At 46.0% G+C, this 25087-nt stretch overlaps 3 protein-coding genes across 6 annotated transcripts in view; 1 reads left to right on the forward strand and 2 right to left on the reverse strand.

Annotated features, from left to right (window-relative positions):
* Positions 1-25087, reverse strand: part of stradb (STE20 related adaptor beta) — a 123764-nt gene that overhangs the window by 6413 nt on the left and 92264 nt on the right. Inside the window, exon 1 of one of the 2 annotated variants that reach the window (XM_076723897.1) lies at positions 507-759. The exons of the other annotated variant lie outside the window; for it this stretch is intronic. The gene's annotated coding sequence lies outside the window, so the exon portion shown is untranslated. Of the gene's footprint in view, positions 1-506; positions 760-25087 lie in introns of those variants that run through there. 2 annotated transcript variants of the gene reach the window in all.
* trak2 (trafficking protein, kinesin binding 2) lies at positions 712-17544 on the forward strand. 3 transcript variants are annotated; one of them, XM_076723886.1, is made up of 17 exons: positions 712-917; positions 4051-4215; positions 5018-5203; positions 8205-8264; positions 8955-9031; positions 9128-9244; positions 9432-9650; positions 10068-10146; positions 10320-10450; positions 10596-10670; positions 11215-11352; positions 11757-11836; positions 12201-12341; positions 12430-12716; positions 13056-13598; positions 13688-13787; positions 14705-17544. In XM_076723886.1, the coding sequence occupies exons 2-17, from the start codon at positions 4161-4163 to the stop codon at positions 15495-15497; spliced, it is 3081 nt and encodes a 1026-aa protein (XP_076580001.1). In that variant the 5' UTR covers positions 712-917; positions 4051-4160; the 3' UTR covers positions 15498-17544. The 3 variants fall into 3 exon arrangements, with proteins under 3 accessions (XP_076580001.1, XP_076580002.1, XP_076580003.1); XM_076723887.1 differs by lacking the exon at positions 8205-8264; XM_076723888.1 differs by lacking the exons at positions 712-917; positions 4051-4215; positions 5018-5203; positions 8205-8264 and adding an exon at positions 5231-5809.
* Positions 17966-23821, reverse strand: trim25l (tripartite motif containing 25, like). Its single transcript, XM_076723890.1, has 16 exons — positions 23135-23821; positions 22101-22196; positions 21708-21941; positions 21154-21313; positions 21036-21068; positions 20907-20945; positions 20766-20810; positions 20610-20663; positions 20463-20510; positions 20290-20352; positions 19962-20159; positions 19729-19833; positions 19382-19417; positions 19166-19234; positions 18947-19012; positions 17966-18653 (listed from the first exon to the last, which is right to left on the reverse strand). The coding sequence occupies exons 1-16, from the start codon at positions 23762-23764 to the stop codon at positions 18079-18081; spliced, it is 2451 nt and encodes an 816-aa protein (XP_076580005.1). The 5' UTR covers positions 23765-23821; the 3' UTR covers positions 17966-18078.

Below are 25087 nucleotides of genomic sequence, written 5' to 3' on the forward strand. Positions count from 1 at the left end.
TAAGAAGTTCACATGTATTTTATTTGGCTGTCTACGATTATAATCTACTAAAAATAGGTAACGTTGATCGTGCACTTAAGCTTCCTTTGTTGATTACAATGCAAAATGAACAATCTCTTCACACAGTTATCAAAGTCAGCTCCACTTCAAGGTTAGCTGAACTGCAGCCATTTTAGCTCAATCAAAGCGTCACTATAATTAAAAACAACGGTTAATGTCGTCAGTTAATGACTATTTCAAAACATTTAGGCTAATTATTTCATTTTAGGTCCCACTATTTTATGACATATCGTTTTGGAGGAAAGAAAACACGGGACAGGCTACACAAAAACAATAACACACGTCCTTTGAGTGTCCCATTTCGGTAGCTAGGCTCACCAGTGTGAATATATTTGCATGGTTCAAGCTCAAGCATGGGACTAACGTTAGCTCACTTAAAGAATGGGTCTTATATTAACTGTTTCACTGACATTTGAATTAACCTGTAATGAAAAAAGGCTGCTTACCTTCTCCTCTCGACAACAGCTCCAACGCTTCGACGTAAACAAGTTAAAAATACGAAGGACAGTCTGATATCTTAAAGCACGATTTGTCCATAAAGTTCATATTCTTTGATTTTCTGTCCAAATTATATGAGGTGTGCAAAAAGCAACGAGTGTTACTATCAATATCGAGTCGTTACACATCCCAAAGCGAAGATGCATTCTTTTGACAGGACTTTTAATTTGACACAGACAATTGGCGCATGATAAAAACGTCATCGAGCCCTGATGTCGCACGTTGATGATTCAGGGGGGTAGGCGTTTGTCGATTCCTCCCTTCCCCTCTATTGTTTGAGGTTTTGGTGGAGTGATTGACAGACACTGCATGTACCACGAGAAATGCCCATGTTGTGCGTGGAATAACATTAACAAAGGGTAAGTTTTATGCTTATCAAACACCATTTTTTAAGTTCTTTAATGTTGTAATAGTCCCCGCGTGAGGGAAGCCGGAGTTTGAGCTCGCGATGGCGATGTTAGCTAAGCAACGCTGAAGCTGTCATCCTCACCCAGCAGAGGAAAACGTGAACCGTTACGTTAGCTCATGCTAAATACTTTATTAAGACAATAGGAGGTTCATTTCCTGGAGATTTTGACAAAGGACAAATAACCAACTCACCATTGGATCTGTAGGTTAAGCTTCAATAAGGGTAAATGTTAGCTGGCCTGCTAAACGTGTTTATTGGTTAACGTCAGCTAACACAACACAGTTAACATCAATGTCATCAGTGGCTCGTGTTTGCATTTATTTGACAAAGTAACCGTCGTAATTATTCATAAAAGAATGAACATATGCTTCAGTTAAGCGTTACCTAATTCACAACTGAACACGAAGCGTAACTCCGTCTGCTTGAGAAGTGTCGTCAGCCACCGATAAAGGCATTAGTCATTTTCAAATTACAACACTTCTCTAAAATCTTAATCCTAAAACATACATTTAGGGATTTTCCTAAAGCAGCACCAGTCGAGGTACAAAATAGTTCATTTTCTCATAAGTGTTCCGCAAACAGCCAAGGTGACTGTAGAAGCTGCACACACGCAATTTGAACAGCACCTTTCATAAAAGAATTGCAGCTCAAATTGCTTTACAACAAAGAAATCACATGCACCCAGTGCTTCACATATAAAAGACAGAATGAACATAAAAACAGGAAGAGAAAATGAATGGAAAATAAGATGAGAATATAACCCACTTCATAAAAGTATAAAGATAAGATATTGTAGGTAGTAGTTGCATTGCACTGTACTGTTTACTGCTTTAGGCAAGTAATGTCTGCTGATGATCCAGTCAGAGGTTTCTGGTTATGCAGTTGAAATGGTCTCGTCAGTGTCACATGCTGCCTCTCACGCCTTATTTCTTTAAAAGCAGACCTCCAGGCTCCGTCCAGTTTGTCAGATCTGCAGATGCTGTGATGCAGCACAAATAGAGACAGTGCAGCAAGGCAAATAACTGGCAAATGAATCGGGGGGGGGGGGGGGGGGATCTTTCCATACTTAACATTGGCAAATTCAGGTTAGCCTTTCAGCTGTGGAGGGAGAAGAACTTTTAGGTTTTGGCATTGTATTATTTGTTTTGACATCAGCTTATACTAGAGTATGATATTCATATTGGCTGCTGCACTTGTTGTAGGTCACTCTCTCTGGATAAGAGCATCAGCTGAGTGCTTAGATTAGACATGAAGGGAGATGAAGCCTGTCAAAAGCTGATGTAAGCAGACAGTCGTTCTGGGACAGCCGTGACAGACTAGTGTGGTGTATAATGCTGCTGTGTTGTCTGCGTTTCACAGAGTTACTGTCAGGGCTGCTGCCTTCCTGCCTTGCTGGCACTTTGCAGCTTTGTAATGTGCAATAATATGTCACCAACATTAAGTGGTGGTTTCCACATTGTGGTCAGAATGTTCTCCAGCTTTTTCAAGATAAAAGGAATTATTTGGAGTCAATAAAATGCAAACCACACATTTAATTTAATCTCTGTGAGCGAGCAAGTGTTTTTGTTTAACCTTGTCAAGAAGCCTAAGTGACCCTGGGACAAGAAGTCCATCTCCCGCTTTTTTAATTTCGAGAAATTTAACTCCAATTTAGAAGAGCGGGCCGTATCATAAACAAGAAGCTGTCTGGCTGTGACAGTGTTACTCATGAGATGACTCACTGGCACTCGGTCAAGATCAGCCTTTACATTTTAAATTGGGGAAAGAAGAAGCACGCATCTGGAAGATGTTGCTGCGAGCAGCATCAACATAATGGATGGAGAAATTCTCTACCCGCCTCATACTGATGTCAGTCGCTATTAAGGATGATTGATAAATGAAGTATTTTTTGCTCCTAGCTCTCAAGTGAATATGACTATTGTAATTCATATATCAGACAGCTGATGCCAGTGTCATTAGTAGGTCAGCACAGGATATCTGCCAGGCCTCTAATGGTAAACAGTACATTTAGGCTGTAGCATTGCGTGTCTCACAGTAATCTCCTTTATGGAGCAAACAGCTTCAGCCTCAGCGTTATGTAAGCAGAGGATGAATGTTGCCCAAGGACTCTGTCTTTCCACATGCACACTTACTGATACACACACACACACACACACACACAAATTTGCATGGGATATGTCTTCATGCACAGGCCAAGCACTAAGGGCAGTGATGCAGATGGTGTCCTCTAAGTGAAGTAGCTCAGTTGTGGGGGCAGTACTCGTGCTCAGGGCTGAATATCTTGGCCTCTGCTGCACAAGCCACACAAGCTTATGGAAGCACAATACTAATTTGCTGAACTTCCCCCTTTACTTGATGTTTTTACTGATTCTAGCAGCAGAGGGTTAATTGGAAGAGAAGAAATGTGTGAATAAAAACAGTTATAGCCTCTTAGGCATGGCACTGTTGCTGGCCAAATGTCTTTCATTTTCCCAATTCTCTGCTGGGAGCTCATCCCTTTCAAGAGAGAGCCTCCCGTCTCATTCCTACAGAGACAGGCAACAGGATGTGGGAGGGATCTGTCTCACCCCTCGGCCCTCCCTGAAAACAGTATGTGACACATAAGAAGGAAATGGTCTGCTTTGTGCTCGCCTGTAAATTTACTATGAATTCATAATCTATATCTTCATGACATGGATTGAAGAAAATAGACTCACTGTAGCTTCTTGGGATTTTACGACTTGACTGGAGTAGTTTAAATGGTTGTAGTGGCACGTAAGATATGTCAAAGCCTAAAGAAGATTCCAGACAACCGGTGATTAAAGTGAGCAACAGCAAACACTGTGGGAGGAATGCTTTGTTCATCCGGCTTTCAATGCCAGCAACCAAGTGGGAAGGAGAAAAGAGGGAGGGCAGCAGAAGGAAGTGATGAATGTTGTCAGCAGCCTGGAGTCAGAGATGCTCCATGCACATACTGATCATTAGCAACATAAATGCTCCACCACCAAACTGCCTTTTAGTTGATTTTTAAACATGAGCAAAGTCAATGCGAACTGTCACCTCTGTGGAGTTGCTTCTTTGACGCCTATCACGTCTCTCCTCAGGTAAAAGGTGTGCGCGGGCACCGCCCATTAGTGCAGGAACAGGATGTGATGCCACAGCAGAAGCGGCTGCCGTTTTCTGTCCAGCTTTGTGTTCGCTCCAAGGACAGGACATGTTTGAAGCCAAGCCCCGGGCGGTGGAGAAGAAAGAGTCGAGCACTGAGACAGGTAGTGTGTTTGTGCTGTGCTTAGCTGTGTCACACATCAAATGAATGCTGATACTGGAATATTATCAGTAAAGTGTGTCTCTCTCAAAGGGCGCAGTGCGGCCACTGTAAGCTTTGTATGGATTTTCAGAATGATGCTCTGCCAATGTCATGCTGTCCTGCAGTACAGTGTGTTGTGTCTTTGGGCTTGACGCTATAGTTAGCCCCATCTGTCCCAGTAAACCACATGTTTGCTCAAGTGGAAGGACATTGGCTTGTACAGTGGCTGAGCCAGGAAAACACACACACACACACACACACACACACACACATACACATTCAAAGTCTTCATCAACCCACACTCGCTCTGAACACACATTCACTGCAGTCTGACATTCCTCATCTCATCAGCGCGGCACTGTTTTTACAAAATAAAAGCATGCTTCTTCATTCACTTACTTAATATTTTCATTGTGACACATGATAAGGTAAGTCCTTGATTTGTTTTCAAAGTATCACCAGTATGATAGCTGACGTTGTTGTTGGCCATTTTCATAATTGAGAGCTACAGAAATGAAAGGAACAGTTCACTGGTTTGTTTGTTTAATATGGGGCTGATGCCTGGAGGCTGTTAGCTTAGCATAAACACTGGAAGCAGACACAGCTCTGTCCAAACAGGATGTAGGGAAGGTCTTAAAGAGTCCTAATTTTCATTGATAAAATGTTTTTGTATGTGACTCCAGGCCCTCAGGAGACATTGCACATGCACAAAGTAAAAGCAGGACACAAACACAACCATTTGTTTTTACACTTCTGACCCACAGATGAGGGGCTGGGCAGCAGTGGGAGGCATTACGGCTCCGGCTCGCTGGGCTCTGGTTCGGCCGGCTCTGTCTACCTCTCAGACAGCCAGGACTGGGTGGTCTCCCCGAGCTGCTCTCCAGACGAAGGCCCCGGCCACCACAGTGCCATCTCCCCCATGCTGGCAGAGGAGACTTTCCGCTACATGAGTGAGTGTTTGTATTTAGATCTCACTTTAATGTCATACATGCAGGAAAACCAAGTCATTACACCAGTTTTTAATCAGTTGGATGGATAGACATGAACAAATTGTGTGTCTTTCTTGCTATCCTGTTTTTGCGTCTACTTTCTTTTGATTGGCGAAGCCTGTGGCGACAGCACTAAGCAGATGGTGTGCTTGTGTGTGTGTGTGTCTCAGTGCATTAGACACGTGAGGGATTCATTTTATACAGCCTCTTCAATTAAAATCACAGGGATTTAGTGCAGCGTGGATATTATTATTTGGAACGGGGTTGTCATTGTGTGTGTTTGTCTGTGCTTGTATGTGTCCAACAGCTCTGACAGTGTGTGTGTGTGTGTGTGTGTGTATGGAGAGAGAGAGAGAGAAAGAGAGAGGAATCCAGTGATCCAGCCAGAGTTAAGTGTAGCTGAGTTCAAATCCAGGGCCAGAGTCACGGGACAGAGAGTGATGAGGAGGAGGGGGAGGGCAGAGAGGATTGATAGAGCATGAAGACAGGACAGTAGGGAGGAGAGTCGGACCATGCCGGTTTTAAACACCCACAATGAGGAGGTTTACGATAACTTTGCTATGGAAGGTGAGCGGAGGTGTGAGCTCGGTGTGTGTTAGAGTGTGTGTGTGTGAGAGACATGTGAGTCAGTGTGACTGCAGAAGCAGCTCCAGTTCTGTCTGCAAGGTCAAACAGAACATGACAGGGTGGAGGGGAGAGCGTGCACATGCTGTGTTGTGTGTGTGTTTCTGTGTGTAAGTCAAAACTTCGAAAGACAGGAAGTGTGCATGCCTGAATGAATGCCTGTGTGTGTGTTTACATTCAAACAAGTCGTGGTATGTGGGAACAGTGATAGATGTGACTTCCTGTCTATGTTTTTCTCTTCTTTGCTCAATTTGTTGTCTTTATTTCGTCTCCGCATGTGAATCATTTTGCAGCTTTGTGTTTATGACAAACCGTTTTATTAAAAGTCTGATTTGATTTGACCTGAGCTGTCGAGCGTAAGGCGGTGAATGCAGAATGCTGTTGACACGGTTTCGTATGGGTTGTGTGTGTCGGTGGTCTGTATATGTGTGTGCTCACTGCACGTGTGACAGAAGGGGAACTGTAAGGGAATATCGGTTTCACAGTCCTGCTCCTGCTCCACTTCTGCAGGGTAAAATCAAACATGACCTATTAATAGTGCCTGATGCCGTCGCAGAGGCATGTCATGTTAATATCACATGCCCCCTGGTTGTCCTAAAGCAAACATGTACAGTAGATATAAAGACATGTGAGAACACTGAGAAAAGTGTGGTTTTGATGCGGTCCTACAACGCTGACCACAGCCTAAATATTCAATTACTCGTTTATGATGATACAAGTATCTCAACTATCAAGTGTCCCATTTTTGTGTCATGTTTTGAAATTGGAAGAAGGAGCTGTCTGACACAGTTGGCCGTTTGAACAGCAGACTTTTACACTGTTACAACTGTATTTTAAAGTAAATGCAAGGCTCATAATGCAGTGAAAATCACACATTTTATTGTTCAAGTCTAAAATACAATTAAAAATATTGCAACATTACTGAATCAACTCAGGAACACTTTGTAGAACCGTTGTCAGTAAACAAAGTTTGTTTGCAAATGATTTTGTTCTGTTTTTATGGATATTATATTTAACTTTTTCGGTATCTGGGTTATATGAACATGTGGTTTTATGACTGTGCAGCAATGAGTCATAGTGTTGACACATCATCAGAGTTTACTTATAGGCTACGCCTGATTCTAGTAGTTTCTAGTCTTGGAAACTGTGACCCCACCTGTGTGTGTCCTGCCTGATCCAACCTCACCTAACCACATCAGCAACACAGCCGGCACTATTTGTCTTGCGTCTGTTTTAATGCAACGTATGGGTCCTCAAACTTAACCTTTGGGTGTTCCGTTGTACCTGCAGCTGGTACAGCTAGGTTTATTAGTACCAAAGGTCCAAACAGCCATGAAATAAAATGTCTGTGATGTTTCTTTTTCAGTCACTCATTGACCATCGCACTGTATGTGAGCATGCATGCAGTTCATTAACCAATATGAAAATGAAAGGACCAGTTTCATAATTCATTGAACTTTGCAGTTATGCAATTTATTATGGTCAGAGTTCAATCTCACAACCCACACTAGTGTGTGTCACTGTGTCTGGGCAGTGTGTGACTTTATACAGTCAGTGACAGCATAACTCTTCCCGGTAGGTTGTGCGTGTGTGTGTGTGCATGTGCGTGTGCGCATGTGCGCGTGTGTGAGAGAGAGAGAGAGAGAGTCACATGAAAGATTATATGCATTGTGCGCGCACAGTGTCGGTCTTGCTGTGTGTAACAAAGATAGCTCCGTCTGGCAGAGGTTATTTTTAACAGTCAGTTTTTGGAGGAAAGTGCAGCGTCCAGACCCAGAGGTCACTGTGCGCCTCAGATTACTGGACCGCAGCTCTCATCCATTGGAGCAGCTGCTTCACTTAAGGCTTTCTGTAGATTGTTTCACCAGAAACAAACCAGACCAAAGAGAGTCTTTTCTTCTAAACAAAATGAATTTACTGTATTTTATGGATCTTCTTTCACCAAGTTGATTCATTCAGGCAGAGTCTGGAGTCTTTCCTCAGTCTGTTCAATGAGTCTCAGTAAAAGGCAATGTTTCAATGATTAGAGATGCCACTTTTCTTTAAACAGGTGGAAAGGCGAGCGGTGCTGCGCTGGTGACACCCACTCAGGTGCTAAAGCGGACCAAACTAATTGATGTGTAGATTCTCTTACTCTCAACAAACTAATGTTCCTCCATGAATTGGATTTGTCAAAGCTTCAGCTTTCACCCTCAGCTTCTTCTCTCTATGTCTTGCCTCTCTGTGCTGCTCCTTTCCTCCTTTTTTCTGTCTTTTTGTCCCATTCGTCTTCAAGCAAGCTGCTTGCTTGTTCACCTTTTGAACTCTACTTTCTTGTCTTTCTCCTGTCTCTCACTAGCGTATCTTGCTTTGGAGCCCTCTTCTTATTCCCACCCCGGCTCTCAGAGCCTCTCCAAAGGTATCCTTCTCTTTCTCTGTCTGCCTGTTCTGCTCTGCAGCTTGTGCATTTCACTCCAGTGTGAGAGAGGGGCTTCAGTCCGCAATGTGGCTCAGGCAGCTACACTTGGATCTGAAACCACTCCAGAGCCACAGACCTGGAGCCTCTCTCTGCTTTTTGCATGTAGATGGCAGCAGACAAGCGATTTGTGTAGTGTAGGTCTGCTGTCTGCCACTGTAAACAGCTTGTAGTGGTGTAGCACGGTATCGTGTGTTTGTGCAGTCTCTTCATGTCTGTATAGGGCTCTTGTGGCTTCATTACATTCAGACCACTAGCAACCACCTGGCCACATTGTGGAGCTATACCATCAAATGGAGTCAATGACCTGACATATATTTTAACCACACTTGTTCATGGTTGATGGTACAGTGTGGTCAAATGCAGCCACAGTAAGTAAGCAGATTTTGGCTGCTCGCGTTGCTTGTGGTCAGAACATTTTATTAGATAGTCAGTAAAGGTGGCATACTGCAGAAGTGTGTCCATTAGTTTTGGAGTGATATTTGATTTTTTCCTGAAATGTTTTAGTTTTTTGTGTGGAGTTCCCTGAATGCACATTTTGCATGCACATGCCACAGTGTGTATGAAAGATTGCATGTGTGTATGCGTGTTTGTTTGTGTGTCTGCTGAAAGTAAAACTTTCTTTCTGGCCAGTCCTCAGTGCTGATCGCGTGGAGCAGATGACCAAGACTTACAATGACATGGAAGTGGTCACCCAGCTTTTGGCTGAGGTAGGTGTCCCCTCACTCGAAGCTATGTGTTTTCTATCAAGAAGCAGCACTTGATTGGCTAACTGACTCTGGACGCTCTGTGCTCTCGTTGCACAGCGGGACAGAGACTTGGAGCTGGCGGCTCGGATTGGTCAGTCACTTCTGCAGAGGAATCACCTGCTGCAAGAACGCAACGATGCCTTAGAAGAGCAGCTCGCACAGGCCCTGGACCAGGTAGCTTAAACATGCTTGTCATTATTTTGTGACTTTCCAGGGTTTAACTTGTCCAAAATAAACTATTTGAAGATGAAATAGTTTATTTAAAGAGTCCACAAATGATGAGTTTGTCTCCCTGAACCTCTTAATGAATATCAGGGATCTGCAGATTAATCACTCTCCCCAAACCTTCCACATTGGCCAGGTTCACCAGCTGCAGCATGAGCTCAGTAAGAAGGACGAGTTGCTGCGGATGGTGGCCAGCGCCTCGGAAGAGAGCGAGACAGACTCCAGCGTGTCCACACCGTTGCGGCAGCCTCTGCCACCGGGGGGAACCACCGCCGCCGCGGCACTCAGCCAGCTGGAGTCTCTGCAGAGCAAGCTGCAGGAGCTGGAGGAGGAGAACCTGGCACTGAGATCTGAGGTAGGAAGTGTATGTAGGACGGCGAGGTCGTAGTGGCAACAGTGAAACACCAGAACAGAAAATATAAGGAAGTGAAACAGGAAGCTTGAAATCAGAAGCACATTTCCAGAAGTTGGTATAATTACAGATCTGATTTAATGCTACATCTGCATAAAAACAAAGGGAGAGAGACTTATAAATATATTAGTGATGCAGCCAAATTGAAAGATTCTTCCCCTGCAAAAATAGTGGGAGGAAGATGAAGGATTTAACCTTTTGTGCGTGTGTGTGTGTTTCAGTTCCTTTTTAAGCTTTTTACAGAAGGCTCATTATGATGACAAGGTGTGCTGACAGCAGCAATAGGATGTGAATGATGGTGAAAGTGAATGGATGAGTGAATGAATGAATGACTGGTTCCTCTCCGCATTTCCACTCCAGGCATGTCAGCTGAAGAGCGACACCATCACCTTTGAGGAGAAGGAGCAGCAGCTCGTGAGCGACTGTGTGAAGGAGCTCCGTGAGTGACATGCACACACATTTACACGCAAACATGATTTATGAAGCACCTTTCAAAATGTACTTCCTAATAAAAGCAGGCCACATTTAACACAGAGAGAATAAAATCAACCAAAAGCCATAAACTAAGCCCTAACTTTGATCTGTGTGTGTGTGTTTGTGTGTTGGTTCTAGGCGAATCCAACAGCCAGATGGTGTCTCTGACAGATGAACTGTCTCAGAAGAACGAGGAGCTGCTCAGACACCAGGAGGAGATCGCTCAGCTGCTCTCCCAGATCGTGGAGCTGCAGCACAGAGTGAAGGAGGTGAGGAGCACAGCGCCGGGTCTATCTTTGCCAAAATGACAAAAATGAATGGTGTCACACTGGCCTGACATTTGATTATCACAATTCACAAATGAAGCCATTTATGGCGTGTGTGTGTTTAAATGCTGCTGCTGTTTGGATGCAGCTGGCTCTGGAGAAGGAGGAGCTGAGGATCCACCTGCAGGCCTCCAAAGATGCTCAGAGACAGCTCACAGCAGAGGTACAGCCTCACACACTCAACACTGGTCGCAGATCATCTAATGCACAGCCGCAGCTTTAGCACAGTGTGTGTGATGAAACGTGACACTGTGTGTGTGTGTGTGTGTGTGTGTGTGTGTGTGTGTGTGTGTGTGTGTGTGTGTGTGTGTGTGCGTGCGTGCGTGCGTGCGTGCGTGCGTGTGCGTGTGTGTGTGTGTGTGTGTGCGCGTGTGTGTGCGTGTGTGTGTGTGTGTTTCAGCATGTTACAGCAACTCCGATTATTACACCCAGTAATTCTTTGATTAAATGGAATTCCATTTGAAGAGTTTCTGTAAATTGATCTTTTAATCAGTAATTATGTTAATTTTGTAAATCCATTCAGGGGTTATGCAGTGTATTTATTCCAGTGCAATTTAATTTCAGACAATTCAGCTGACTTATTAAATTATACATTTGCAGTCTGAATACATGCTGAAGTGTTTCCTTTACCTAATTAATTGCTGCATACATAAACCAAGTCCCTTAAATAACCACTGCGTCTGTGTGTGTGTGTGCGTGCGCTGCAGCTGAACGAGTTGGCGGACAGGAATGCAGAGTGTGTAGAGATGCTCCATGAGTCCCAGGAGGAGATCAAAGAACTTCGCAGTAAAAACACTCCCTCGTCTGGGATGAGAAGGCACCTTTCCTACGGCCTCTACCCCATGGTGAGAGAAGCACACTCTGAAGGTTAATGGAGCGGCAGCACCGAGCAGGAGATGGAAGGAGTCTTGAGGCACAAATAGTTAAATGAAGATATAAGATGCATCAAAAACAAAAATGTCAGGGAAGTGTGCCTGTCAGTACAGCATATGTAAATTACTGATAGATTTTACAGTTGCTGCCTCGTTTATTTCCTCTTGAATGCAGATTTTAAGCACTCATTTTGTAAACTCTGGCCTTTAGTGACATAAAACGGTGATATAAAACTTTATAGAAACTAAGATTCCCCCCAAAAATCCTGCTCAGGGGCATATTTTTCCACTGTAATGTGAATACAGCTTAATAGAAAACCCCAGGGGACACCATTAAACATGTGTGTTTCTGTGTGTGTGCGTCTGTGTGTGCACAGGACTCTCTGGCAGCAGAGATCGAGGGCACCATGAGGAGAGAGCTGAGTGTGGAGGAAGAGACCGCCTTTCAGGACCAAAGGTCAGACAAACCTCAAGCGTCAGTGCTGTAAAAGCCACGTCTAATGAAAAAGACTGATGCACGAGGGGTTCTTTGAGGAGACAGAAAAACAACAACAGCAATTTAACAACAGATAAATTCTGTAATATACTGAGTTCTCTTTATTTCCTGTCACATAAATCCAAACTGTTTTTATAGGGTAATTCAGGCACTGGGTCCAATCATCCACATTTATTGACATCACCAGTCTTTTGGACAGATGGCCGTGATATCGCAGCTCATAATCAACTTCATGGACATGATGGCTGCTTTTAATGACTTGTGGTTCAGAGGTCGATGGTGTTTGTGGCCCTTGTCGCTGACCTTTTCCCTCTTCGCCCTGCAGAATATCCCAGAGGCGAGTCTTCCAAACGGTCCGCTCCATCAATGCCTCAGCATCGCGGGCGGCTCTGGCCACCCCTCCTATCCCCGGCTCGGGACAGAGCTCTCTAGTGATGACTGCCCAGCCCTTCCAGTCCATTCAGGGGTTCGTCTTAAAGAACGCTGACTTCCTGTCTTGCATTTTAAATCAAGTTCGGACCCTTTCAGCTCAATAAACGGACCTGTGTTTGCAGGGAGGAGGTGAGACTGGGCCTGCCTGGCTCCCCGGGAGGAAACGACCTGACCAGAGCCCTCCACCGCCTGTCGCTGCGGCGTCAGAACTTCTTGTGCGAGCGTCAGTTCTTCCAGGCAGAGCGCGAGAAAAAGCTGCAGGCGCTGGTGGATGAGGAGGGCAGCGGCTGCAGCTCGCCGATGGGCAGCGTGCTCTCCTCTTTCTCCAACCTGTCGGAACTCTCCTTCAGCTCCAGCCTGTTCAAGACCTTCCTGCCTGAGAAACTTCAGATCGTCAAGCCCATGGAAGGTAAAGTTACAGCGACGTCACATCGAGTTTGCATGCTGCAGTGCGAGAATGTAGAACAGCACATTAGACGCAGCAATTACAGCCTCTGTCGCACCAGCTCCAGATCAGTCTCTGGTGAAGACAGAAAAAAAATGATTCGTGACACATTTCTTGATGCAGTGAGCTGCACAGTCACTGTCTGAATTTCGATATTTTTGCTTGGAAAGTTATTAAAATGATGTCAAGAAAGTGCCCAGTTTAAGCAGGAGAAGTAATGTTTGTGGAAAAGCTAATGTACAATGATACAACACGTTGGCTTGTCTTACCTTATCCATCAAAACTGTGACATTTCTTTGTCAGGCTCACTGACGCTCCATCACTGGCAGCAGCTGGCCAAACCACACCTGGCCACCATCCTGGACCCCCACCCCGGGGTGGTGACCAAGGGTTTCTGCCCACTGGCTCAGGACGCTGTCTATCGCCTGTCCGACATGGAGGAGGATGAGGAGGACGAAGAGCACAGAGGAATTGGTGTCCTGGAGAAGGGGGCGGCAGAGCAGGGTAAGGAGGAGGAAGATGAAGAAGAGGAGGAAGGCGGCATCACCTTCAAGGTGCGCTTTTCGTCGACGCCGGAGGAGAGGAAAGACAAAAGGCATTCGGTGTCGCCTCTCCACGTCCCGCCTCTCTCGCCCACCCTGCCGACATTGCCTGGGACACCTGCCCTGCCCTCCTCGGCCGCGTCAGTCCTCTGCCCGACCCCCGCACCCAATCATGTCCCTGTGAAGTCCAGCCTATCATCTCAGCCCATTCCAGCAGCCTGTACAACACTGGTCCAATCACAAAGTCAGATTTGCACCTCTGCAAAAATAACAACAACGACAACAACAACAGCATCTTCCTCTGGTAAATACTAGAATTAGAGGAGGTGAGGAGTCTGAATTGTTGCCATCATCAGTAAGACTTTTTCTCACAACCTGAATTGTTGTGTTTAGTCCAAAATCCAGGAAAGTGTCAGAGCTGCACCTTCTCCACCTACACCATCACGACCTGTCGCATCCTGCACCCCAGTGACATCACCCAGGTCACCCCAAGGTAAGTCCTTCGCAAAGGCTAGTGTCATGTTTATGTCATTTCTTTTTTTAATGCAGTGATGAATGACAGGAAATGAAGGGGAACGCATACTGACATCCTGTAGGTGGTATGAATCAGAGGATGTGCTCCTTTGTTTTTAAACTTAACCTCTAACCTTACAAACTGATGTAGTTTTTGGTTTTGCAAAGGCTAAAGAAGAGACACCACCCTCCAAACTCTTCATATACCAGGCATCAGAGTCCTGCACGGGTCCAATTTTCGAAACCCGTGCCCGCCCCACCCGTCAATCATCAGACCCGTGTCCCGACCCGTTACCCGTGATTACATGCACTAAATAGCCTACAACAGACGGTCTCTCACTTAAAAAAAAAAACGTTTTATTTTTTCAAGCCTGTTTTAACACAAGATGACAGCAGCCTTCATTAACGCTCTCAGCGAAGTCTTACAGTAGTAGACTGACTAGTCACACACAGACGCACCACTATTTCATATTCACCGCTTGCTAACTTAGCTCGTATCTCCTTCTCCTCCATGCTGTTTTTGTTGTTATTTCCGCGCACGCGCTGCTGCCGGGGTGTGTATATGTACTGGGGGTCAGAATGCGTGCTGCGCGGTGCACAGCGTCTTCGCTGCGTCATGCTGCTTGAAAAATAGTGATTTTCATTACACAATAAAATGTTACCCGCCCGCTTTTGGTTCCGTTCCGCCCGTGCCCGTACCCGTAAAATTATAAATGCACATTCTCCACCCGTTTGTACCCGTCAATTGCGGGTACCCGTCGGATATCCGCGGGTACCCGGCCTGTTACAGGACTCTACCAGGCATCTCTCTAACCACATCCCCATTCATACAGCTTAATGTCTACACGTGGTCGCTTTTGTCATGTTGACACGTGTCTCGCTTTCTCTGTCTCGTAGTTGTCAGTCGTCCATCTTGGTCAACACACCCAGCTCCATGAGGACAGGTCCCAGCACCCCTGTGACTCCCTGCAGACTAAGCCTTGGTGACTCCTTTCCCCCTCGACGTCCACATGCGCCCCCCAGCGGCCTGGCCAAGCTGGTGCTGGAGAAGGGCATTTCTGCACAAGTCTCCACCAACACCCCCCCTTCATCCCCAAAACCCACACGCCGGCAGCCCCTCTTCCGCCTCCTCCCAAGCACACCCCCTAACTCCCCCTCCCATTCACCTGCTCCCTCCCCTGTGCCCATGGAGCCCCGCCAGCACCAGGCTGACAATTTCCTCGCCTCGCGACCAGCAGAGCTTTTTCTCCAGGACGTTTACGGGTTGAATTTGGGCCGCGCACCACATCCAGACCTCCCAAGCTCTTCCCAAGAACCCCCAGCCTTTGTCCCATCCCCGAAGTCAGACAGAGCCGGGCCTGACCCAGTCAACGTCGGCCTCGTGGAGAGGCTGCGTCGGCTGGGATTCACCAAGGTGCTGCAGGGTGCCGAGTCAGAGGCTTCGGTGCCGCGCCAGGATTCTGCTACTTTTGTGTCAGCGGGCGGAGGAAGCCTATTGGACGGCCTGAGGCGCAACCAGAGCCTCCCGGCCATGATTGGTGCCCGTGCAGGGAAGTCATCTGGCAACCCGACACCTCCTCCTCATCCCACCACCCTGGCCATCCCCCCACCTCCCTGGGGAAACCTCAAAGAAAGGCGCCGGCATCTTGCTTCCATCTCTCATGTCCCGTCAAGTTCAACCAAACGTTGAGGGGAAGTGGTGGATGGACCAGAAGGGCAGACATTTCAGAACACAAGCCCCTTCCTTTACATGTCTTCTTCCTCCCCTCATCTCTCCTCCTTTCTGCCTTTGGAGAGAGGAGTCAGGGCATCTGGTGGGCAGAACAATCCCTCCTTTTTTTCTGACTTAATTTTAAAGCACAATTTAACTAAGCTGACTGTTTTTAGCGATACCGCAGTGTCTATATGTGTAGATATTTGCCATGATGCTAGTTATCGAGGCCTTAGCTAGCCTCTGAGTGGGTTATTCAGCTCCTGGTACCTTCTCAGTCGTGTATGAATTTTTAATTTGCTTATGTGGTTTTCCCGTGAGGCTCTGGATGTTCAGGAACAGGACGTAGAGGAGGTCAGGGAAGGACAACACGTAAGTGAATGAAGGTTTGTGGATGTGGATTAGAAAAGGGTTAAGATGAAGGTATGATAGGAAAGGGACGAGCAGTCTTTGCATGTTTATTCATGTCAGGAGAAAGTAAGTGAAAGGCAAAGAGAGACTGAGCATCCAGAGTCTTGCTATTTCAAGGGCTTGTTGTGTAGTGGTTTGGAAAAGCTTTAGTCTGTAATAGAACAGTATCATCTGCAAATAACGACAGTCAGAAGAGAAGGGATTAACTTACTTTTATGACTTAACGACTAGACAACTCTAAGTGCTTGCTGACTTAACGGCATACTGCCAGGCTAATCTCGTAGTCAGACCATGCTATTGACATGCCAGTATTAATATTCTAATGATTTTACAGTAGTCCATTGTTGCACTGATGTCTGGTGACCGTCCATGTGCCGTGCCCCTATTCCCACCTCTTTGCAAGCGTCTGCATGACATGTCAAAAGCAACCATGCCTACAGGTCCCAGCATGCACCTGTCGGCAGATGGGTGGGGCCAGGCCGAAGGCGAGGTGAGAACCATGTCAGACGCAGGTCCTTGTATTTTGCGCGTTTTTAATGGTATGAGGCCTTATGTAGAAGCCAGCACTGTTATGATTTGTGTTAAGCCATGTTTGTACATATTAGTTGCACTCAGTGAGATGTGGAGGTCGACTTTGGGCTCATTGGCTTGCTTGAAAACATTTCAACACGGCCATGGGCCTTCAATAGGCAACAAATGGGGAGTTTTAGCATTTCAGTTTTCAGCCACCACCCTATCTCAGGCCCGTGGGACGTTCAGGTTCAATCTGTTCAGAGGGAAAAACCATTGGCACGTTATTTTAGTTGTGTTATCACGTCAGGGTTTATTATACGTGGTTGTGTTCTGTGTTTTGGGTTGTCTCAAGGACATATGTGGTTTGCACACTGGCCAGCAGGTGGGAGTATTCCTGTAGGAAGGCCTGAGTTCATTTTGCAGCGCATTGACTGATATCACGTTTAGATACAAGGAGGCATAGAGCTTTGTGCTCGACTCCCGTGACCCTTCACCTCCAGTGGTGCTGTCCCTAACATTCGTCAGTCCAACCAGACCCTCCAACCCAGCTACAGCACTTTTACTTTTTTATGTAACCTTTGTTTTACTGACGTCACTGTTTGAAGTCTATAGATTCTAACATATTAATGACATAATTTAGCGTAACGTGTGCCTGTTGTAACGATGTCGGCTAACATTTGGCCATAAGATTTTAATACATGTAGCAGTATTTTTAATTTTTTTTTGCTTTCCACATGTAGAGGCCCACTGAAGGGATTCAAATCAAGCCAAAACTTTTATTTTGAAGAAATGGAATACTCTTGCTTACATGTGTGTATGTGATGCATTTTAGCTCTAAAATATTTAACAAAGGAAGAAGCGCTTCAGTTTAATGTTTTGTGTGTCTGTAGGATTGGGAGAAGAGGAAAGAAGGCAAATCCAGTTGTTGTAGTTGTTATGTCCACTGTTTTCCAGTAAAGCGGGAGGTTCAGGTTTGTGTCTTTCTTTCAAAAAAACATCCTGTGATTTCTTTATGCCTCCCCTCTGAGATCATGATCCTCTGTAAACTACTCATGGCTATTATTCAGTTGCCTCTTTTTTAAAATAAAGCAATGGAAACAAAGCCGCTGACGGCGACTCCTTTATTATGACTCAATACATTTGTCCTTTAGGGACCATGAACGTCTGAGCCAAATTTCATAGCAATCTGTGAAACGTCAAGATATTCCACTCTTGAACTCAAATGTCAACCTCACTGCGGCGCCAGAGGAGAAGTCAGGGGATCACCCGGTCATTAGGATTCCCCCGAGGGACCGTGAACGTCTTTACAAGCTTTCAGTGGAATCCGTCCAGTAGTTCTGAGGTATTTCAGTCTGGACCAACCAACAGGGTGACATTGCTATTCACAGAGCCAAGCTGCTGCTAGCGTGGCTGTAAACAAGGCAATGTTTGCGTTTTGACCAGAACAGAAACTTCTTTCACTAAGTGCATTTAAAATATGGAAAAAGACAATCAGTGCAGCCACATTTTACAAAATCTTTCAGTCATTGTGGGAGTTTGGAATGAGTCTGATCAGCAGGAACGCTTCCAAAACTGTGCCATCCTGATGACATGACTGTGGGATTACACACCAATCGCTGCCCTCCAGCCTGCACCCTCACATGGGACAGATCTTGATGCTGTCAGAGCTGGAGCTGAACTGTCCAAGGGCGAAGTCCAGACCCACCCCGACTCCACAGCCCACCCCGAAGGCAGCGTAAAGGGGCTGGGTGAAGTTAGCTCGGAAGGTGTGAAGATGTGTCATGCTCTCTGCCACGCTGTAAAACGCCAGCGTCCCTATGGACAGGTCAAGGTAGATGCCCAGGCGGGGGGAGTAGGTGACCGGTATGTCCTTCTTCTCATTGTCGTGCATGGCTGCGCAGCAGGTGTCCGACAGCTCCAGGGCCCAGGACTGGGCGTTGTAACCGATCCCCGACCTGGCATCTGAGCCCTTCCTGCTCAAAGCCCCGTAGGCGACACCCATAGAGGAGCCCCGGCCTCTCCACTCCACCTCCCAGTAACAGCGCTGGCCGTAGAGCGGGGCCTGGCAGATCACCTGGGTCCAGCCGTCGAAGCGCTGCGGATTGTCGGGGTATGGCTGCGCCGTCCCCTGCAGGGTGGCTTTAGTGTTGTCCTCAGAGAGAGCCACCCGTCGGTGGGCGGTGTTGGGGTCAAGGGTCAAGGCGACAGAGTCTAGGAAATGGACAGTGAACAATTATTCACATATTCTTGATAATTAAGTGCATTTAAGTTGATTCTTGATCTTGAAAATAATGATTTGACAAGTCCACATATTAGCCTTTATCAGAGCTTTTTAACTGTACATAACTGTCACATGGTCTTCATCAGCAAGTTTCTTTGTTAGTTTCTTTTGAGGGAACATGAACAGCGATGGACACTGTGGCAGATTCTATCAGTCCCCTGCAGCAGACATGCTGACATCTCGTATCTGAAATGTGCTGCTGTTGTTGAACATTGAGACTCACACTGCAGGAACTCCTCTCTGGTCCTCGGCTCTGGCGCCTGGATGCTGTCAATGTTGATTTCTCTCACTGGAAACACACAATATGTAAGTTCATGTCACATTTTGCAAATACCTAGAATGCATATATTGATTTGTTTTCATTTTATGTACTTTTACATTATATTTTGGAATTTTTTACATTTCTCTTCTGAAAATGGCAACACAAAACACATAAACTCACATGTGGGGAAAGTGGGAGCGTGATTCATGGTGTTGGGGGTGGGTGAGTCCAAGAAGAGACTGGGGTTAACTGTCCAATGAGAAAACATAAGACACATTAGTATTAACTTATTCGTTGTTGTGTTGTCATTAATTATTATTAAAGTGTTAGGACTCTGTGTGGCAATGAGCCAAAAGAAGAATACTGATTTTACATAAATAAAGGCAGCCATCTTACTTTGTGTTGGTGTTTCAGGTAGAGCAGCCATCCCCCCTGTTGAGTGAAGTCACACACTTAGACAGTTTGAAACAGAATCAACCTGCTGACTTCATGTAACTACGTCGATGTGCATCAATGTGTGCAGCAAGTTGTTTAAGAGTTTTCGCTTTCTACAGCAGCTATTAACAACTGGTCATCAGATTAAACACAAATTACATGTCCTGATATATTAATTTGTACAACAGAATGCCAAAAAGGCCCTCAGCTCTCATATCAACACCTCAGTTACCTCCACCGCAGAATATTGAGATGATTTTAACACTAGAATCAGAGAGGAGGGAATGGGAGGTGGAGTCAGGCCTTACATGGGTTTCCTCCTGCAGATGGTGTGTTATTGACTGGGGTGGCCGGGTTGGTGCCACGTCGATGGGAGCGGAAGAGGCTGCTGATGGACGCCATTCGACTGAAACCTGACCAGACCAGGAGGAGAAGACACAGGAGTGATGGAATCAGAGCTGCACCATGCAAGCTTTGCCAGTTGGTGGCAGCAAATAGCAACAATTCTGATTTTTTTCTTGTCTAAAGGTTGGAGCTGTACCTCCAGTTGATGCTGGTGCAGGAGCTGGAGCTGGGGCAGGAGCTGGGGTGGCTGGGACTGGAACTGGAACTGGAACTGGGACTGGAGTTGGAATCGGGGTTGCAGCAGGGACTGCCTGACTCTGACTGGACCTGCTCCAAAGAGACTGAGACTCTCTGCGGCTGGGAGCCGGGCTGGGTCTGGGGTTGGCCTCCCTCACTATTTGGTCGACACGTGAGATGTTAAATCAAGGCTGGGGTTACCATCAGTGCCAGTAAAGAGGAGCTCACCCAATACATTACTTACTAATTACTTATGACAAAATGCACATGGATAGTGTCTGTGATACCTGTCTCTCTGTCCTCTCTTCTCTGTCTGTCCCGAACTCTGGGTGAGCTCGCGTTTCCTCTGTCTGCAATGAGGAAGAAACACACACATTTTCACAGCTCCATCCGTGGTAGTGACTCACACTGCAGCACTGGGGTTCATTTCGGGGTTTCTCAGCAGCACACAAAGCCTCACCTCGGGGTGTGTTCCGACTCCTCACGTCTTGACTTTTGAGTCCAATGCCTGAAACAGAAAACGTGAACGTCATGTTTAACAAGGCCTGCGCGTTGAATTACCTTTGATATTGTCACATTTATCATAATTAATGTCAGTGCACGGTACCAAGTCCTCGTCTGTCTGTGCTCCGCGCTCCAGCTGAGACACTGGGTGTGGAAGCTGTGACACAGGGAAGAAATCATGCATGTGTTACACCTTGTTATAGAACAGATTGTAGAGTGAAAGGTAGATAAAATGTGGAGCTAAAACCATTGGACATACCTGGTGAACGGCTGTTTGTGTTGCGTGAACCCAGACCAGAAAACACTATCAAAAACGAGGAAGTCAAACATTAATTTTTTTGAACGGGAACATGTCGTCCTCTAATATATTCAGATTAAACAGAACAAAATTCAGACTCACATTTAAAAATCCCTCCTTTCAGTCCTGCGCTGTGGTTGGCTACATGAGAGAAGAGGAAGTCACTGTGAAGCAGGAAGTGAACGCATCTCTAACTTTTGGCACGCTCAGAAGAAAATATTTGGAACTTACACTCTCCCAAAGTGAACGGCGTTGTGTCATTGACTGGAAGAGATCAGACAATGCGATGAGGAAAGATAAGGCATGAAAAGAAATGAAGGTCTGACAAAACAAGACTCTCATGGCAGACCTTGTTTGGTGATCTTGCCCAGCTCCTGGTTGCACAGGTCCTCCACTTTCTCCCTCAGGTCCAGGATGGCATTTCGCACAGGCTCAAAAGAAGCTTCTGGATTGACCACCACAGGGGGCAGGTCCCCTGACGCCAGGGGGCTGCACATGGACTCGCACGTCTGAAGGAAAACATGGTGGACAATTTGATTTTTAGAGGAAACGTATAGACTATAGCAGCATAGTGAGGACATTCAGCTGTGACTCATTAGAGGTGCAACAAGTAAGAAGGTAAAGTAAAAAAAAAAAAATCCAACCTCACATTCAGGAAGTGTTTCTCATTCTCTTTTTACAGTACGAGAAATGACCATCCCCACCAGGAAATGTGTTTCAGCATGCGGCTCAGATATTGTCACATACATACTTACACTCTCTTCCCCAAACACTGACATTACCCTTTCAGCTCAGTTCATTTGGGCGACTCACAAGAAACTAATTTAAAAGATACTTCAGGGGGGCATTTCCTACCATGCCTTTCACCAGACCATCCCCTCTGGCCGTCTTGGTCCAGCCTACCTGCAGGTAGTGGATGTGGTCCTCGCACTGGGCCAGGTCCTTCATCTCCGTGTCCCTCTTCTTCAGCTCCTTGATCTCAGCCTCCAGGCTGTCGGTAACCTCCTGAGCCTGGCCCATCTTCTCCTGGTTGGCCTGATCCAGCACCTCCTCCAGCAGCTCCTGCAGACGCTCCACTGAGCGCAGCAGCTCGGACATCACGTCCTCTGTGTCCTCATGGACCCTGTCTGCAGAACGCTGTGCAGGCAGGCAAAGAGACGATGCGGTGATAATACCCCAGTATGTTTCGTTACATATGCAGTTGGGCCAGCTTGCAGCTTTCTGAAATAACTGTGACATTATTGCAATGTTTTTGGGAAATGTGGATCTCATTTTGACAAAACCCTACTGACCAACCTTCATCACCTCCATCATCTTCTTCATGTCTTTCAGCTCCTGCTCTCTGTCTTTCAGCCTCTGCTGGTTCTCTGCCTGCATCTCTGACAGCACTTTCTGCAGCAGGACACAAAAGGACACGGCATCAAAACAATCCCAATCGATCTGACTCAAACAGACAAACGCAAGCATGAGGAAACGGCTGCAGGCGTGACAGAGAAGACAACGCGAGAGGGTGGAGCGTTATGAATGGACAGGAATGTGGTTAGGAATGTCCTCAGCCTGGCTGGAGCCACAGTCAGACACAAAAAGAGAAGACGACACCTGACACAGAAACACATGACGATCGTACTGACGGTCACCTGTTCGAGAAACAGCTGCCGACTTTCTGTTTCAGCTGTTTTTTGACTAAATGAATGAATTTTATGCTCTGCTTTAAACGTTTAAAAAGTCAAAATCAGTCAAGTCTTGATAATGTGTGAGCAGACAGAAAGCAAAGCAAATTTCTTCATATCATCTGTACAAACCTGACAGGTGCACCGTTTAGTTGCTCCAGGTGTGTCCGCTACACCACGTCTATGTGTGTTTGTGCTAAAATTCACGAGAAACTCCACTTTTTCTTTTTTTACCCTCTTGTCTCGGTTTTGTTGATAAAGTAGATTCGTGTGTGAATTTTTAGCTCAAGTTGGGAACAAATCACTTTTAGTGTGTGATTTTTTTTTTTTTAAGCAAAATGCGTTAAAAAATAGAAGCTGAATCTCTTTGGGCTTTGAGGTGTTGCCAAAACTTGAACTGAAAATATTTGTCAGTTGCAGTCCTGGTTGAGTGATTCGACATTTACCACACACAATGGGCCTATATGCCTAACTGGTTCTACATCGTCTCACAGTGTGTAATTACTTAAAATAATTTTACTCCAATTACTAGAAAGGGTTGAACCCAGCCTGTCACACAAGCCAACGCTTGAAACGGTAACTGGTTGAGGTCCCCTCATCACCGCCAGCTTCTCTTCTCACCTGGTGCCTAAGCCCACTGCCGCATCCATTCTTGCCTACCTGTTTCTCCAAGCGCTCGGCCTTGGTGGACACACACTCGTGGCCTTTGTGCAGGTTGCTGGTGCACAGCCAGCAGACGAACATCTTACACTGGCGACAGAAGAACTCCTGCAGGTACTTGTGCTGGGTGCAGATCTTCTCAGCCAGGTTGCCTGTGGGTGCTATCAGCTCATGCTGCTTCAGGGCCTTCTTGGTCTGGTGGGGCTTAAGGTGGGCTTTGCAGTATGAGCTCATGCACACCAGGCAGCTCTTGACGGCTTTTTGCTGCTCTCCTTTGCACATGTCGCATGCCACTGCTGAGGAGGAGAGCTTCCCTTTGGATCTCGATGACGAGGAGGCGACCCCACGGGCGCTTCGAATAGAATCACGCACGTCGGCTTTGAGGGCCCCTTTGCGGAGCTGCTCCACAGCCTCAGCCAGCATGGTGTTTCTGGACAGGGAGGGCTTGGGGCAGAAGGTCTGGCGGCATTGAGGGCAGCTGTAGATCCCCTTGGGGTCGTCCTTGCTCCAGTAGTCCTTGATGCAGGCCATGCAGTAGCTGTGCCCACATGGGATGGTGACGGGATCGTTTGGGAGATCCAGACACACGGGGCAGTTAAACTGCTCCTCCGTCCACAGTTTAGCACTCATGCTGACACTGTGAGACACAATGGGAAAAAGAAGCTAAAGGAACAGAGAAGAGAGACAGTGAACAGAGTGACACTCAGAGATTTCTATAAATCCAAAGCAGAACAGTGGAAGAGAAAGATCCAGAGAAGGAAAGAGGTCCTGATGCCTGTAGTCACAGGAGGAAAATGACGTCTCTCAGGTGAGAGCAGGGAGAGGTGAGCGGGGCGGGGCCAGAGCCACCAGGCAGGTCTAGCGGGGAAAACGGGTGTCGGTGGAAAACTGCGAAAGGCCGGGAGAGTAGAGGTGTGAATGGACTGATCATTTTATCATTTCACCAATGGAGAGGCCAAAGAAGTATTCTGATCCTTTAATGAAATAAACATAATACCACAATGTAAAAATACTCCTTTACAAGTAAAAGCCCAACATTTAAACTCCAACTAAAGTAAAAGTACAAAAGTATTATCAGCAAAATTTGCTTACCAATATGACATTATTGCAATGTTAATAAGGTGGCCCTTGTTTTGGTTATTTTATATTCAGTTACTCTAGTGGTGGCCAACCTATGAGTCAGGTCCCCGACAGAGTCACCTGTGATGATTAATTAAGCTGTGAAATAAATGTTTGTTCTTAAAATATTGGATATTGGAAATGTCTCTGTGGTGGAACAGCTAACAAATCACAGATTCCCGAATCACAAGAAGGGGCCCCAAAAAGACACTTGTCTGAGGTTGAAATGTTGGGACTTTCAGTCAAGCTCCAGGGAGGCATTTCCCATCATGCAATTCCATTATGTTTTTAATTAGAGTTTATAGTTTGGTTTATAATTCAAGGTTCAAGCCCGAGATGAAATTTGGCTGTCAGTGTACAAGCTTCTTAGGTTTTACAACACTGAGAACTCAGCTTTCTTTAAATCACCTTGTTTTCTTTCTCTTAAGTATCACACCACCACACAAGAGGGGAGCCATCTGCCGCTGGTGAGCAAATGCTCTGTGTTGTAACTTTCATCACTGCTTCCCCTGCAGCCAGCATGTACAAAGTCTACAGACATCTCAAGTGCCACCTTTCAAGGGCCATTAATTTTATAGTGACTCTGCTAAGTGTTTAAAAGGCAATACGTGCCCTTTTTACATAATATGAACACTGCACCAAATTCCATTGAAAAGTTCTGAGTTTAGACCTGTGTTAGGAAATAATATGTAGAACTTTGTGTGAACTTTGTGTGTAGGAGAAGGCAATGGACAATGTGAACCAGCATTAACAGTTGTGTATTTATCAGAATTAAGAATGTATCAGATATGAATAACACCTGTTAAATATCACAAAGTATGTTCTACCTGGTCT

Source organism: Chaetodon auriga, chromosome 23, assembly GCF_051107435.1.
Source record: "Chaetodon auriga isolate fChaAug3 chromosome 23, fChaAug3.hap1, whole genome shotgun sequence".
NCBI lineage: Eukaryota > Metazoa > Chordata > Actinopteri > Chaetodontiformes > Chaetodontidae > Chaetodon > Chaetodon auriga.